This window comes from Astyanax mexicanus, chromosome 16, assembly GCF_023375975.1.
Source record: "Astyanax mexicanus isolate ESR-SI-001 chromosome 16, AstMex3_surface, whole genome shotgun sequence".
Taxonomy (NCBI): Eukaryota; Metazoa; Chordata; class Actinopteri; order Characiformes; family Acestrorhamphidae; genus Astyanax; species Astyanax mexicanus.
In genome coordinates, this window is record NC_064423.1 from 14,701,872 (window position 1) to 14,719,976 (window position 18,105).

The 18,105-nt window shown below is 35.0% G+C and overlaps 1 protein-coding gene and 1 long non-coding RNA gene across 3 annotated transcripts; both read left to right on the forward strand.

The window, feature by feature from the left end:
- Positions 1-1,425: 1,425 nt before the first annotated feature.
- On the forward strand, positions 1,426-10,736 carry LOC125782170 (uncharacterized). The gene is made up of 3 exons (XR_007424720.1): positions 1,426-1,658; positions 3,617-3,787; positions 10,190-10,736. It is a non-coding gene; the product is annotated as an uncharacterized LOC125782170 (long non-coding RNA).
- Positions 10,737-10,931: 195 nt separating this feature from the next.
- On the forward strand, positions 10,932-17,439 carry gpx4a (glutathione peroxidase 4a). 2 transcript variants are annotated; one of them, XM_049465291.1, is made up of 7 exons: positions 10,932-11,171; positions 13,359-13,453; positions 14,324-14,468; positions 14,968-15,119; positions 15,675-15,699; positions 16,930-16,989; positions 17,112-17,439. In XM_049465291.1, the coding sequence occupies exons 1-7, from the start codon at positions 11,091-11,093 to the stop codon at positions 17,142-17,144; spliced, it is 591 nt and encodes a 196-aa protein (XP_049321248.1). In that variant the 5' UTR covers positions 10,932-11,090; the 3' UTR covers positions 17,145-17,439. The 2 variants fall into 2 exon arrangements, with proteins under 2 accessions (XP_049321248.1, XP_049321249.1); XM_049465292.1 differs by lacking the exon at positions 10,932-11,171 and adding an exon at positions 13,114-13,242.
- Positions 17,440-18,105: the final 666 nt, after the last annotated feature.

Consider the following 18,105-nt stretch of genomic DNA (forward strand, 5'->3'; position numbering starts at 1 on the left):
GCAACAGGATCAATACTTTCGCAACAGACTAAACAAACGGACAGGTATTTATATGTAGGTGAACTGCTAAATAGAATTAAAATTACAATCGGGTCCTGATTGGCTGGGTGAGACACATGACTGAGTGGTGCATTCTGGCTAGTTGTGTTTACAGTTTAAGTGCAACATGTAACATTTAAATATAAAGCTTTTCAGGCTTCAGAAAAGTTTTGTTTTATATTATTTATTTCCATTTTTTTTATCCCAATTTCTCCCCAATTTACAAAGCCATTTACGAACTTGCTCATTAGGACTCCCCCATCAATAGTGATGCGCTAATCATCACCAGGGGGGTGAAGACTAGCTCATGCCTCCTCCCATACATGTAAAGTCAGTCATCGCCTCATTTCAAACTGATGCTGATGGCCAATTGTGCTCTCAGGGCTCTGGTAGCTGATGGCAAGCTGCATGACCGGAATTCGAACCAGCGATCTCCTGATTATAGTGGCAGCACTTTAGGCTGCAGAAAAATTGTATGTAGCAGTGTGTACTACTATTGCTATTTTTTTTTATATGGGAGTTAATGTAAAATAGCTTTTCCATTTGATAAAACTTCATAAATGATTAACCCAATTCCACCCAGAATTTCCTAGTGACTTCTTTGAATTAGCCTTTTTATCTTCTCTTGCATTCAGTGGTAGATGTGCACATTTGTTTGTTCTCTTTATTTATTAAGAAATTAGCCTACCCGGGTGCAAATAGCCACTCTCAATTTCTCATGCTGCAATTGTTTCATATTTGTGTTGGTCATGATTTCATCTGATCAAAAGAACTAGAATTACCATCACTAGCATTTTTAAAAGCCCATTCTCAAAAATGCACTAAGAGAAGGTGAAGGTTTTTTATTCTTTTTAACTTTAAGACATCATTAGAATTTCTTCTTTTTTTTCCCCTTTTTTCTCCCCAAATTTGCACAGCCAATTACCCAACCCACTCATTAGGACTCCCCCTATCACTAGTGATGCCCCAACACACCAGGAGTGTGAAGACTAGCACATTCCTCCTCCGATACATGTGAAGTCAGCCACCGCTTCTTTTCAAGCTGTCTTCAGAATTTCTTCCTAGTTATTAAATCAGCGAGCCTCACTGTAGAGTTTACTGCAGCACTGCTTTGTTTAAAGAGTAGTAATGTTTACCACAGATGTAACACATGCAATTTTCATTTCCCCTTTTTACGGTTTCCAGTGCTTTACCCTCTACACTTAAATTAGGTTTAACCTTAAAAAACAGAACCAAACTGTATGATGTCGACTATTGGTAACACTGGGTGCAGTCAGTCAGTCACTCTTCTGTCATTTTACATTTACTGATATTTTTATAGCTAATTATAATGGTGTACTGGAGTATCAATGTGGATGGTGAGAGGTTAATATAATACAGGGGTGATAGCGTTCCGGCGCCGCAAATAAATAAATAAATAAATAAATAGAGCCGGTTCAGGTATTAAGTCCCGCCTCTCAGTAGAAACAGCCAATCAGCTTGCTGTTTTTGCGGCGCGCGGAGGAGCGGGGGAAGCCCCTCCCTTGCTGTGAGATTTAGCAGCGGGATCGGACGCAGCAGCTTCAGCTGATTTAAAAACAGATCTGGATATACGGAGATTTTTCTCAAAAAAGATAACGGTAGGCTAAACACGTAAACTGTGATGATATGTTTCTGATAGCTGGTTAAAAATACACTTCTTGTATCAGCACACAGATTAAACCCACTGTGATTAATAAACTGCAGCTGTGTTAGTGAGTTAGCTTGAGTTTGGAATTAGCTAGATAGGGAGTCAAGGTTTTAGAAAATAAATAAACTATATATGTAATGTTCAACTTGCCCTGTACCTGATCAGCTAATCACTATTTCACATATTTCACTGTCGTTATTAGTTTAGGATTACAGGAGAAAATGAATATAGCTAATTAGCTAGAAGCCAGATGTAGTGGATAGTCAGAATTTAGTACAGTACTTTATGTTTGTAGTTTAAAGCAGTTTCTTAACCCTGATCACTGAACTAAAATTTTGTTTTCCACCTGATCTTCATTTCACCTAGATTTTCACCTGATCTTGATTTTCACCTAGAGTGACAGCTGTCACAGTGAAAATGAAGCGGAGTTATGAAAGTGGTTGTGCTAAACGAAAGAAACGGGCAGAGAGCAAAAGAATCGCAGATGCACTGCCAAAATTCACCTCCTTTTTTACACCTCCTGAACCGATCAGTGTTTTTGGGGCCGATTCCGATCGCCGGTCGTCTTTCACCACGATGGGCCGATCGCCGATACCGATCTTGGGCGGGGCCAAATGCCACATTAATGCCACACAGGTGCCTGGCAAACCTGGCTGGTACAGATTCCCCTAATTACATCCACACCAAAGCAAACACTGGTAATTTACGCTGCTAGTAAATAAACATGAATGTTACTGACCAAAATAAACGCTTTTTAGGAGAGATATAAGTTCTGTGTAAATATTTATAAGACAATAACGTTACCTGACAAAATCAGTTTTAATGACGTTAAAGAAACATCACTGTGACAGCGCTAGTCGCAGTTTCACCGCAGTAAAGGACGAGGAGGTGAATCACTTATCTAACCAGCTTTTACTGATTTCTGCTCCAATAACCCTTTCAATAACCTCCAATAGCCTTTAATAGTCTTCAGTAGCCTTCAACAGTCTAACCTTGCAGCCGTGGTGTGTCCACTAAACTCCGTAGTTATAAACATCATGAGGTTAGCAGCGCGCTAACTGACCTGTTTATAATGTAATCCGAGCAGTGACTCCGTGACAACTGCTGCTGTTAGCTGCTTTGGCTGAAAGGTGAACTGTAGAGAGCTGTATTATCCGTTTTTAAAACCTTTTCCTACACAGATGAACTTAAAAAAAAACGTGTAAAAAAAACGCTCCAGACTGGCTGAGCTGAGCCCTGTAGCCCGTGGCTGGGCTGTAGCTGTGACTGAGTGAAGAGAGCGGGGCTTGTGCTGCTGCTGCTCCCACTAGTGGTTGGATGAGGAACTGCAGCTTCTTGTAAGTGAGCAGTTTCACCGGTTTCACCAGTTTCATCCACACACAGCTCTGATAAACTGCTTAACCCTAAACTCCTGAATCAGATCGGCTAAAATCATAAGAATATCTGCAGAACAGTGTTAATATGCAGTAGAATATGCAGGATCAGGGTTAAGAAACACTGCTGTAATGTGACTTCTGTTCATTTGTAGTTCACAGTAAGACCAGTAAGACCTGACGTTTATAAAAATCTCTATGAAACATAAAGTTACATTATTTTACACAAGGACACTATCTTAAGAAGAGCTCTCAGTAGAAAAAAAAAATAAAAGTGCACTTTTTTTTACAAGAGTGGAGAAAATGTAAATATGAAAATGAAAACGTTATCTAAAATGTGTCACTTGACAATAAGGTTATACACAGACTATTAAATGTTTGAATAATGTGTCAACATTTATGCCTATGTTACGTCACATATGCAGTCTGTTGTCCCTCCCCAACACCCCCCCCCCCCCCCCCTTCCTCACCCTGTTGGAACAGGAAAAAAAAGTTCAGGCTCAGGATTTTTTTTCACTATCACCCCTGATAATAGGAGGAAGGATCTGGAACTGATGCAAATAAAGTCTCAAAAGGAACACATGATCACAGAAAGCAGAAGGTCTGGCTTCTGAAAACTGAAAATGAGTCTACTGTTTGTGTGGTTTGCATAATTGCAGCAGGATAAATTCACAGCTAGCCGATGGCTTTCCACAGGAGAAAAAAGGTGAGTAGCTGCTGTTCTTTTACTTACAGACCATTACAGTTAGACCTGTCAGTAAACTGTACACTTTATTAACATTTATTCAAGTAGCAGTTCATTAACATGTCTTTTTAGATATAGAAAAGTAGCATGTTAATAAAATGTGTTGTAAATAAGGATAGTGCAGCTTTGATACAAGTTACACACATTGGAAAGAAAAGAGAAATTTGCTTTTTTTTCCTGCACTTTATTTTTTTTATTATTAACCATTTAAACCTTATTATATTCTTATTGAATAAGAACTTGCTGAATAAATAGCTTTAATGAGTTTATCCAAATATGCTGACAGAGACTGAAACCTTAATATAGTGGAGGTAGCATTACAAACTAGCCTTAGGTAGCTAGCTGAACCAGTTAGTTAGCTAGTTAACAAATAATTATGTGTTAAATTTGTATTTTTGTAGTATTCTTACAGTTGTGCATAATAACATTTAAGTCTGCTGTTCTAATGATGTGTTTTTAAATGTCTGAAGCTCTAAAACTCCCTCACTAAAACAGCTATTACAACAAATAGTTCTGAATACACTGCCAGCTGTCTAAACACTGTTTTATAATAGTTTTCAGAAGATTTTGTTCCTGAAAGCTGCTCCTAAAATAAATACCATTAAATACCAAGCTGCAGAGTTTTGTTTGAATAAAACTATCCAAATAATGACCTTTTTCTGAAATGGAGAAAGTCCTAAACTCTTTAAAAGTCTGTGAGTTATAAAACCCTAGTTTCAGAAGCGTTTACAGCTGTACATAAGTTGATATCTGTAATATCAAGATAATACTATGAGGCTGGATGCAGCAGAAATAGCATTTTAGCTAGTTGTAGTGAGCATTTATTATTATTAACCATTTAAACCTTATTATTATATTCTTATTAAATAAGAACTTGCTGAATAAATAGCTTTAATGAGTTGAGTCAAATGTGCTGACTGAAGCTAAAAAACGTCATATAGTGGAGGTAGAATTAAAAACTAGCCTTATGTACCTAGCTAAACTAGTTAGATAGCTAAGAATTCTGTGTTGAATTTGTATTTAATTATGCTTTAAAAATGTATGTATAAGTGTAAAATAGATTAAATATTATTCTGACTTTGATTGATCTGATACCAAAGTGGATAATGAATCTATTGTACTGTAGTGCTAAACCCTTCAGATTTTTTTTTATTTTTGCCTAAATATGCCTTGAAACATCATCAGAATGTCAAGTCCTAAATATAGATAAAGAGAAACCAATTAAACAAATGAGACAGTATATTATATTATATAAATATTATACTTAGTCATTTATTTATAGAAGAAAACGATCATATGTCACATATTTGTGAGGGGCAAAAGTGAGTCTCTAGGATTAACAGGTAGTTTGAAGGTGATATTAAGAGTCAGGTGTTTTTTTAATCAATAGGATGACAATCAGTTGTAAGTAGGATCCATGTTTTACTTAAAGAACAGAGATCTATTAAAGTCTGCTTTTTACAACACATGTTTTTGGAAGTGTAATCATAGCATGGAAAAAATAGGATTTCTGAGGACCTCATAAAAAGAGAAACATTTTACAAAATCATCTTTTAAGCAGACTAGCAGACTTTGAGAATGTGTACAAATGGAGGACATTCTAGACCATTGTTATCAAGACCATAAGAATCTAATATCCTATATGTGAAACATGGTGGTGGTAGTACCATGGATTGGGCCTGTTGCCTTTATTGAGAGACTAATGATTTCTGAATTATATCAGAGAATTCTAAAGGAAAATATCAGGACATCTGTCCGTGAACTGAATCTAAAGAAAAGGTGGGATGCAACAAGACAATGACCCAAAGCACACAAAGAATGATTCAAGAAGAATAAAGTTAATGTTCTGGAATGGCCAAATCCTTAATTTAATTACATTCAGCAGCAGAATTATTAGAGAAAGTTAAAGGAGCTCTACAGGTTTGTGACATAGTTTGTTAACTGGAAATTCACACCAACCCAATGCACACATTTGTGAGCACATGACAGTGAGAAAAAGGGAAGCTCATAAAAACAAAGGGCACCAAGTTTTGGTTTTTCTCTCACAGAAACACAAAGAAACACCTGCTGTAACTCAGGAAACCAATAGTACCAGTTTCCAAAGATACTGTCGACTCCAACGGCTCTAAACACTTCCTCTTCGTCATCACTGTGTGAACATTATGTTTTGCATACTCTTAATAATGAACCAAGTGACCTTTATTCTGATCTGTGAAATGAATATGGAGCTATTATTTGATTAGTTGTGTATGTGTTTGTGTCATTTTGACTTGAATAATTTGATTTGAAAAATAAAAACACAGAAATAAAACAAAGACATGCCAAATGTTATGGGACACAAACTAGTATTGTGTCCCATGATTCTAGTCATTCAATTCAATTTAGCAAATGTTGTCACAAAGCAGCTTTTTAGAAATACGAGTTTAAGCCTCCTATGAGTATATGGGAGGTAAATCCTGTCAAACATAAAACTGAAATCAAAACACTGTTTTGCACATTTTTTTTCCAAACGTGTAAAGATTTTATGACAAAATTTAAAACAAAATTAAATCTCTTAATTTGCAATTAAATTTTTACTGAAGCACAGGTCATATTTAATTTTCATTACCATAATGGTATTTTATAGCCACATCGAAAATTAAAAAGCTAAATGTAAAAAGAAAAATAAAAGCTTCACTTTGGCCTTTCCTTTTCTTGATGAACTGCATAATAAATATTAAAACTAAAATCATAAATCAATGGTAACATTTTTCTTTATCTGTACTTTTATTTATTTGTCCTTGCAATGGGCTGCATGTCTGACAGAATTAAAATGAAAACACATCATCAGAATGTCAAGTCCTAAATATAGATAAAGAGAAACCAATTAAACAAATGAGACAGTATATTATATTATATAAATATTATACTTAGTCATTTATTTATAGAAGAAAACGATCATATGTCACATATTTGTGAGGGGCAAAAGTGAGTCTCTAGGATTAACAGGTAGTTTGAAGGTGATATTAAGAGTCAGGTGTTTTTTTAATCAATAGGATGACAATCAGTTGTAAGTAGGATCCATGTTTTACTTAAAGAACAGAGATCTATTAAAGTCTGCTTTTTACAACACATGTTTTTGGAAGTGTAATCATAGCATGGAAAAAATAGGATTTCTGGGGACCTCATAAAAAGAGAAACATTTTACAAAATCATCTTTTAAGCAGACTAGCAGACTTTGAGAATGTGTACAAATGGAGGACATTCTAGACCATTGTTATCAAGACCATAAGAATCTAATATCCTATATGTGAAACATGGTGGTGGTAGTACCATGGATTGGGCCTGTTGCCTTTATTGAGAGACTAATGATTTCTGAATTATATCAGAGAATTCTAAAGGAAAATATCAGGACATCTGTCCGTGAACTGAATCTAAAGAAAAGGTGGGATGCAACAAGACAATGACCCAAAGCACACAAAGAATGATTCAAGAAGAATAAAGTTAATGTTCTGGAATGGCCAAATCCTTAATTTAATTACATTCAGCAGCAGAATTATTAGAGAAAGTTAAAGGAGCTCTACAGGTTTGTGACATAGTTTGTTAACTGGAAATTCACACCAACCCAATGCACACATTTGTGAGCACATGACAGTGAGAAAAAGGGAAGCTCATAAAAACAAAGGGCACCAAGTTTTGTTTTTTCTCTCACAGAAACACAAAGAAACACCTGCTGTAACTCAGGAAACCAATAGTACCAGTTTCCAAAGATACTGTCGACTCCAATGGCTCTAAACACTTCCTCTTCGTCATCACTGTGTGAACATTATGTTTTGCATACTCTTAATAATGAACCAAGTGACCTTTATTCTGATCTGTGAAATGAATATGGAGCTATTATTTGATTAGTTGTGTATGTGTTTGTGTCATTTTGACTTGAATAATTTGATTTGAAAAATAAAAACACAGAAATAAAACAAAGACATGCCAAATGTTATGGGACACAAACTAGTATTGTGTCCCATGATTCTAGTCATTCAATTCAATTTAGCAAATGTTGTCACAAAGCAGCTTTTTAGAAATACGAGTTTAAGCCTCCTATGAGTATATGGGAGGTAAATCCTGTCAAACATAAAACTGAAATCAAAACACTGTTTTGCACATTTTTTTTCCAAACGTGTAAAGATTTTATGACAAAATTTAAAACAAAATTAAATCTCTTAATTTGCAATTAAATTTTTACTGAAGCACAGGTCATATTTAATTTTCATTACCATAATGGTATTTTATAGCCACATCGAAAATTAAAAAGCTAAATGTAAAAAGAAAAATAAAAGCTTCACTTTGGCCTTTCCTTTTCTTGATGAACTGCATAATAAATATTAAAACTAAAATCATAAATCAATGGTAACATTTTTCTTTATCTGTACTTTTATTTATTTGTCCTTGCAATGGGCTGCATGTCTGACAGAATTAAAATGAAAACACAAAATGGAAAAATCAATAGCAAAGGGATATTTTGTGATTCAGTATTTGGTGTGGAGGGGGTTTTCACTAGCAGCGAGCCTCGGTTTGCTGCCCGCTACCTCAGTGGCTTGTCCTCGCGGGAGGTTGTGTAGTTGTAGCCCCGCCTACTGAAAAGTGGAAAATTAAAAAAGAAAAGAGGGAAATGAAAAAGAAAAATGGGAAAAGAAAAGTAAATTACCAACATACAGCAGTTATCTCCCTTTGCGTCTCCTTTTTTTGATACATAAAGCGTTGTCAACGGCAAATACTGAATCACAAACTGTCACTTTGCTATTCTAACCAGATACTGCCAGTTACAATCATAACCACCCACTGCACTGTCCACTTTGGGTGGTAAATCTTTTAATGATATCTTACTGGTGAACATATGACACTGTGGGTTAAGCAATGTTAAATTCCAGCACAACTGGACTATAGAATATTTCATCTGGCTCCCAATATCATGCCTCACTTGACCTTAAATCTCCCTCACATGATATCACCTCATAACTTATGCAGATGTGGGTGTTCCCAAGCTGAACTTTAAATGAGAGAACACTTTAAATGATCAAGTTACATACAACTCAGGTGTTTGCTTAGGCATTGCTATAATATATCTTTTGGTTGCTAGAGAATTGTTTAGTGGTTGCTAGGCAGTTTGCAGAGATATTGCTATGGCATAGCCAGAAATGTTTGCTAGGTGGCTGCTAAGGTGTTGGTATAATAAATGTTTTGGTTGCTAAGCTTATGCGTAAGTTACTCAGCGGTGATGCTATTATATATCGTTTGGTTGCTAAGGTGTTGCTAGGCAGTTATCACAATATGATACTGCTATGATTCAGCTGTTGGTTGTTACGTTTTTGTGATTGCTACAGTGTTTCTAAGGTGTTGCTATAGTAAAGGTGTTCGTTTCTAAGGTGTCACTATAGTAATAATGTTGCTTTGTAAAGAAGGTGTTGATTGGTGATTACTGCGCATATGCGCTAGTTGCTAGAATGTTGATATACTTTAGCTATCAGTTGTGATGGAGTTGCGAAGTGGTTGCTAGGAAAATTTCACAAGAAACAATAAGTGTCATCAATAATCTAATGGTGCACTATGGGCATTGAGCCAATACTGTAAACAGTTTTAAGGCATTTTAGAGTGTAAGGGGTTAAACAGTTAGGTTTAACCTTTAAATGGTATCTGTATTTTCCATGTGAACATTTTTCCTCGTGTTCCCCCACCTACCCAGTATAAAGAAGACTCTGAGACTTCTGTTCTCCTGATAAAGCAAAGGAACTTTGCACTAAGTACAAACAGAAATAGTGACACATATTGTCTTTAACAATATACAAACAATGGGTTTGCAGACAGTTATGTAAATATTATATGTATATAGTTTTGTCAAGTCAGGCTAACATATTTTAAAATAAATACTTGAATATTTACTGAAAGCTTTATTATTTGTAATGTTTTATGAAGTAAATGTCACTGTAATAAGGTCAAGGTTGTAAACCGTACCGTTTGTAACACAGTTATAAACAGCATGTAATCTAAGCAGAGGACTAATGTAGAACATCACGTACTGCATGAGTTCTATCAAAAATTCCTTCAAATTAAATTAATACAGAAAAATATAGTCTAAAGTTTGGGCACCACATTCAAAAGAAATATGTTGTAGATTTTGTACATAAGTTCTATGTTTTCTATGTTCATCAGTTGTTAAAAGCGCTATATAAACACATTTTATATGATTATATTATATATATATATTTTAAGATTTTCTTGTTTGGAGTGGCTCTCCTTTCAGACAGCTCATAGTTAACTATCATACAAATTCCATAAATGTAAAATTGAAATTAACAAATGCTTTTTTTTCTTTCATTGTTAATAAAGAAAACAAAAAGATGTTCCATGTTCGTTGTAATGGACGACGGTGAGCAACAATAAGTGAGCGAGACTCAGTTTCAGTGCCAGGCATGATAGTTATTCAGTTAATTTCTGATTTTTTTCTGAGGATTTTGTCATGGTATCATTTCAGCATCAATATTGTGATTTACATATTCCTATGCCTTTACATGGCATTTTACTGCACATTTAAGACATTTAAGAATTTCCAATATTTATTTGCTGAACAATACAGATTATGAAGTAATGCAACATATTAATATATGCTTTGCTACTTACAGTTTTGTTCTTTTGTTTGCAGTCTGTCAAATCCAGTAGGTAAAGAGTAATTGTGTATTAAAATCTACATGTAAAGTATTTTTTAGAAAATGAAGGTTATTTACGCTTAAATAAAAATTGAAATAGCGGTAATCAAAATTAAATCAATTAGGGGTGCCGAGACTTTTTAATAAGACTGTACTAACGTAGTGCATTCCAGTAAGGAATAATACTAAAAATAAATTCTGGGTGCCAGCAGTTTAGACTCAGCTCAAATATCTGGGACAGCTGATCTCTGCAGTCTTCTGCAGACGTCCAAACCGCCTTCTCTCTCTCAGATTGAGGAGCAGATATGTTATATATCAGACAGTAGAGTGGGGGTGACTCTGCTGTGAGCTGTTCTCTGTCCTCTCGCTCTCTGTGGGCTGTAGAGAGAGAGGGGGGTCTGCAGTCTGCAGCTTTGTGTTTTGCTGAATAGGCGGGGTGTTGAAGAGTTACAGTGTTATTCAAGTCCAGTTACCCAACAGCTCCGGAGAAGAAAGAGCCTTTTATTGTGGGTTTCACTGCCTGATCCCACACATCCAGGCTGTGATGTAACTGTCCTCTGCAGAGGACCTTCAACATTCTGCAGATGAAAACAGCAAAAATGCAGTTTATTAACAGCGTGTTGTTCTTCGGAACTCTGGCAGGCAGTGGGATGATGGGCATGATGGTAATGTATCAGTGTTTATGCTGTTTATTACAGTAGATTAGATTTTTTGAGAATTATGATTGCAATTCAGTAATAATATAACTTTCCCAGGTTATGTTTTTGCATGTAAAATAGCTCTGTTATGAGCCACTCTGTGTTTTAAAGACTTGTTTGCTAGTGAAGGGTAAGTCCACCAAATTTGACAAAATTTCTAGGTAAAAAAACTCAGTCAACAACCAATCTATTTTTACACAAAAAAAAAGTTAAAAATGTAATATAATATCCAAATCCAGTCCAGGTTAACATATTTGAAAATAAATACTTGAGGATTTGTGGACAGCTTAGAATTCTTTCGTATAATAAGAGGTAGAATTGTTCACAGCAGGGATGGACTGGCAATAGGGAGTAGTGGGAGAATCCCTGGTGGGTCGTTCTGTGTGTGGGCCACTGAAACTAAGCTAAAAGTAGAACCTGATTCAAGTAATTCACTTGCACATTTGACTGCAGTATCTAAAATGCTGAAAAAAAGACAAAATAAAAAAGCAAAGAATGCATACTTGTGTATTTTAGTTTATCTACAGAAAACTGGTTTTACACAGTTAAGACACTAGCATAACTGCTACTGTGAGCTGATTGGTTGGCGAGCTGATCCTGGAGATTAGTCATGTAGTGTGAAAGTCTCAGCAACTGATGAACTTGAGGTTATAGCACATCCATTCATGTAGTGTGGACAGCACAACGACTGACGAATCAAAAAGTCCTGTAGTTTGATCCTGGCATAACTAGCCATAAGAGCAAGTTGCCTTTTTATTTACTGCAAAGTGAGACTTCATGCTGGCTGGGAATTACTTGTTTAAAACAGCGTCTTTAAAATGGTTTTAAATAGAAAATAAAAATGTTTTTTTTTATTGTGATAGCCAGTAGGCTAAATTAATCCAATTAAACCAATTAATCAAGGGTGCATAAGTGTTTTCATTAGTAAAAAAAAAAAATCTAGAAATAAATAGATATACTGATTTTATAACTGTTTTGAAGTTCCTGTAGTTACGCAACTCAAAACATGGTTTAAAGTCCCTATTCAGTTCTAGGCTGCTTGCCAGATTTTACCTTTGATAAACAGGGATATGACAACTTATCTAAATGTACTTAATATATTATGTCATATGTTAATATTATACTGTAAATATATTTTTCAATGACAGATTACTGCTGTATTTTATCAATTGTAGGAGGCAATTGTTTGGATTGTGCAGCAAAAATATACTGTTATATTGGGAAATAATCTTGTAATATTACAACTTTAATTAAGTGTTATTACGACTTTAATCTTGTAATATTACAAGAGTTTAGTCGTAACATCATTAGATTAAAGTTTTAATATTACAAGAGTAAAGTCGTAATATTAAAAGATCCAAGACGTAATATTACATCTTTAATCTTGTAATATTAAATTTTAATCTAGTAAAATTACAACCATATTCTTGTAATATTATGCCTTTAATATTGTAATATTATGTATTTGGTCTTGTAATATAACAGCTTGTAATTAACCTTTTATATATTACAACTGACATATCAGCAAAGACTATTTAATGCATCTACATGACATTGCAGCTTAAAGTACTACACAATTTGGTTCCTTATATTATTATTTTTATTTTTAAAGGTATATGCTTAAATAATGCGGTCATAGTCTCTGTAATGATAGAAATGAGTGAACTGGATAAACAGCTCTTCAGTGAGTCTTCAGCTGTGATATCACCACTGTTATCAGCTCTGTCTCTGGTTGTGTAAGTCTGTCACCAGTGCCCTGAGATCACAGTGCGCTCATCATAAACACTCTGCTATCAAATAATACAGGAACTCAGATCCTCTGTGTCAGCAGGAAAGCAGCCAATCAGAGGACTGACTGGCTCTCTGCCCAGTTAATGATTAGTCTGAGCTGTATAAATGAAGAGTTCTGACCTGGGAGAGTGAAGAGTTCTGGTGTGGGAGAGAAGAGTGTTCAGAGTGTTTAGTGTGGTAAAAGTGTTAAGTAGCCATGCGCCTCCTAAGCTCCGCGGTGCTGTTCTCCGTGGTGCTGCAGGCAATGGTGAGTGCTGTTATCAGCAGTGTGTTGGTGAGGGGTAGAAAACAAAGAGAGAGAGGGCACTTGAGCTTGTTTACCTGTTTTTCTTTATGGTAATATTTGTCTCTTTTTTGTCTCAGGCCGTGCAGTTGGAGGACTGGCAGACGGCGACGTCCATCTACGACTTCAGTGCCATTGATATTGATGGAAATGAAGTGTCCCTGGACAAATACAGGTCAGTTAATCCACACAAAGAGAATATTTATTGTACACAGTACCAGTCAAAAGTTAAAACATGAAGAAACACATAAGGAATCATGTAAATTTAAAAGTGTTAAATAAACCAAAATACCCTGTGAAGCATGTAGGGATGCTGTTCTTATCTGAGCCATAAACTTGTGGTTTCTGAAGGTTGTAACTCTGAAAAACTGATAAACATCAGAGATAACTCTGAGGTCTTGATGAGATCTAATCGCAAAAAAATAATAAACAGATTAATCTATTATCAAAATAACAGTTAGTTGCAGTTTCATCATAATGTTTTTGATGTTCTTTGCGACTGCACTTGAAGAATCTTGTTTTTTCTTGACTTTTGTTCTTGATTTTTGACTGACCTTCATTTCTTAAACTCATTTTTATCTTTACTAAGTTGAGTAGATGCTTTCAAACACATTAAGAGGTCAAGAAATTAAAGTTATTAACTCTTGACAAGTTTAGCACAGCAGTTAACTGAAAGCCATTCCAGGTACCTCATAACTGACTAAGAAAATGCCCTAAGATGTGCAAAGCTGTCAGATTCTGAAATATAAAACATTCAGGTTTGTTTAAATTACTTTAGTATTTATCCACAGAAATCTGCAGAAAATGTTTAAATAATAAAAAAAAAATACTGAGGTTAAGCTGTGTCCAAACTGCTGACTTGTAATATATACAAAAACAGAAGTAGGGAATTGTCAAAATGTGATTGTTTTTTAAATATTTGCCTATGTAGACATAACCCTAGACAAAACCACAATTCAGTGCATACGTTTTAATTTCTGGGGGATTTTCTGAAACCAACTGGCTTAAAACAATATACTTAAACTCTTTTATTCTTTGTTTTTAGGGGTAAAGTGGTCATCATTACCAACGTTGCTTCCAAATGAGGCAAAACCCCCATAAACTACTCTCAGTTTGCAGAGATGCACGCCAAGTACGCTGAGAAAGGTTTAGCCATCCTGGCCTTCCCATCCAACCAGTTTGGAAATCAGGTACTGATATTGTTTACAGGAAAACTCGGGATCCATATGTGTCTGAACTTGTGTTTTGAGTGGCTCAGCAGATTAAGATGATAACACAATGACCCAAGGACTATGGATTTGAATCTTGGGTCATGCTGCTTCAGTGGCATCAGCAGCCAGAGCCTGAGAGAGCATATAAGGCCATGCTCTCTTTGGGCGGGTAGATGGCGCAATCTCCTCACATCACATTCGCATGTATCGGAGGAGGCATGCACTTGTCCTGACTCTTCTTGTGTTAGAAACATTGCAAGTGGGTTTGTGGGTTAATTGGCTCAGCTAGAATTGGGAGAAAATAGGGTAAAACAATAAAAATCTAATAAAAAAAATTAAATATTTCAGTATCTTCAGATAGATAAGACAGATAAATGAAGGCTTTCCAGGTAAATTTTCTATTGTTACTCAGTGTTTCAGAACCCTATGTAATGAGTTACTGTTTTTGTTAGTGAGAGTTTTCTCTTGTCTTTTTCAGGAACCAGGCTCCAGTGCACAAATCAAAGAATTTGCCAAGTCTTACAACGCACAGTTTGACATGTTCGGCAAGATTGATGTGAATGGGGCCGACGCTCATCCTCTGTGGAAGTGGCTGAAGAGCCAGCCCAATGGCAAAGGATTCCTGGGAAAGTATGTCAACCTTCATCATGTTTATTGTTAGAAATACATTTAATACATTTAAATTACATATACTGCATAAAACCCTTTGATTTCCCAAAAAATCAGCAGTGCGCCTTATAATACGGTGCGCCTTATGTATGAATTTTACCAGTCAGGTATTAAGGAAAGTAAAGCCACTCCACGGAAGTACAGAGTTATACAGGAGTTTCAGTTTAATTCTCCAGAAATATTAGCATTACTCGCTAACCATGCAAAGCACCTCCTCTTTAGCCGTAGCTTGCTGCTAACCCCGGTTAGCACTGCTACAGCAGCATTAGCCGCTAACCACAGTGCTAGCTCTTTTGCTGTTCAGAGGAGTAAAACCCACACATTTGAGCCTATAGTTTAAACATCAAACAATATTTCTGTTTCCAGTGTAGTCGACCTTCTTCTTATAGAGAACTGAAAGGCAGTGAGGTTTAATTTCCCGGTTGTTGCTCTGTTCACTTCCACTGTAAGATCATGTGATGACTGAAATCATCTCTGTTTGATGGGTGAGTAACATTGTTCTTCTCTGTCTTCTAGTGGAATCAAGTGGAACTTCACTAAGGTGTGTATCTATTCTCATTATTCAGTTATACAGGACCTGTAGATCTTCAGGACCTTCCTTATAATTCAATAAAAATAATAAACAACAGTTTATAAAAGTTCATTGTTAGTTTACATTAATTACTGATTTATAATACAGTAATCATTCATAGTACCAAATACTTTATTGTAGCTACTAAATACAGTAATTTATTGTAGTTGAAAAGTATATAATGTATAGTAGTTTTGAATTAATTATAATAATAGTTGCTGAATATGTTTGGTAATTACTGAAAATTGGGACAGTAAATTACAGTAGTTACTAAATACATAAATGTAGCTACTAAATATAGTAATTTGTAGTAGTTAGTAGATACATTATGAAAGTTCATCATAAATCAAGTATCATAAATTACTTTATAAATAACTGTAGTTACTGAGTACAATATTGTAGTTACTAAATATAGTACGGTAATTTATTGTAGTTATACCTCACAGGGTAGTTAATAAATTAATTTTAATAGTTGCTGAATATTTTATTTACTGAAAATGTTTTTGTAGATCCTAATAGTGACATTTACTTAATTTGTAGTCACAAAATACAATAACCTTTTGCAGTTGTGAAAAACTTTATTATAAATTTACTTTATTAAACTTATATAAATTATAATAGTGGCTGAATATGTTTTTGTAGTTAATAAATAGTGACTGTTAATTACAGTAGTTATAAAGTACCTTAATGTAGTTAATAAATACTGTAATTAAGTGTTGGTAGTGAATACTTAATATAATATTAAATATTAATAAAAATATTAAATATTTACTAAATAAATTGTAATCGTTGCTGTGTATGATTTGCTAGTTCCTAATTTGGTAGTTTATATTAATTACATTAATTACTATATAATTGCTATATAATTAATTACTATATAAGTTACAGTAGTTACAGAATTCATTATACAAAATATATTTTAATATTTGCTAAATATGTTTTGGTGGCCACTATATATAATGACATTAATTACTATATAAATTACAGTTACTGCATACATTATTGTAGTTGCTAAATTGAAATAAAATAAATAAAAATGTTAGTTACTAAATAATATCTAGCAGTTACTAAATGTTTGTATTAGTAGTGTTGGAAAATAAAAAATGCATCAGTTAATTATAATTCTCTTTTTTTTTATAAAGAGAAGATACTGAAATGGATGTTAAAGTGTATGATTGTGTGCTTGTAATGTTTGTGTAGTTCCTGATTAACCGTGAGGGCCAGGTTATGAAGAGATACTCTCCAATGAGTGATCCAAGTGTAAGTATAAATAAACTATTACTGTCAGCCTGTACTTGTACTGTAAACCAATACACACACAAATACTGTACCAGACACGGTAGGCTTCATCTTCACTGCTGGTTCTTATGCCACTCTTTCAGGTGGTGGAAAAGGATCTGCCCAAATATCTGTAGCTCTGTGATGATGGCACCTTAATTTAGGCCCCTATCCTCTCCTGTGGATCGCTGACTGTCAGTGGGATCAAACCATGGACTAATGACGGTCTGTCTGGAAACCCGTCGTACGGAAAGGACAGACCTGATGCATTTGGCGTGCAAAACCTCCTGGGTGGATCACCAGGACACAAGCGGTCAGCCGGAGAGGGTCCCTGTTCTTCCACTGTTCTAATGCTCTCACATTATAATAAATTCTACTGTACTTACATATGTGTAACTATTTCTGAATAAACTCACTGAATCTCAATTTAAACTGGAATTGTCCTGATTTATTGACACTGACTTGTTTAGAAATGTCACATAAAATATAAATACACTAAAAATTCTTGATATGCTTGTTGTGTGTAGTCCACTTCTTAATCAGTTTCTCTGATTTTGCTATTTATAGGTATATGTTTGATTAAAATGAACATTGCTGTTTTTTTTCTATAAACAGATAACACTACTCCCAAATTCCAAATAAAAATATTGTCATTTGAAGCATTTATTTGCAGAGCTTTCAGACCTCAAATAATGCAAAAAAAATGTTCATATTCATAGAGTTTTAAGAGTTCAGAAACCAATATTTGTTTGAATAACCCTGTTTTTTCATCACAGTTTCCTCCACCAGTCATACACACTGCTTTTGGATAACTTTAAAATTCAAGCAGTTCAGCTTGCTTTAATGGCTTGTCATATATTCCAGAGGTTTTCAATTTGGTAAAATCAAAGAAACGTTTCATTTTAAGTGATATCTTTTTTTTTCCAGAGCTGTGTATGATGGATGTGGGGCCCAGCATGAGCATGTTGGCTGAGGTAAAGCAGTGGTGTGTGAGTGTGTCTGCACTCTGTATGTGTTGCCCATAGAGAGCAGTGTTACCCAGGGTGAGGAGTCTCTCAGTGATGGGTAATACAGTGTGAGTGAGCCTGAGCCTGAGTG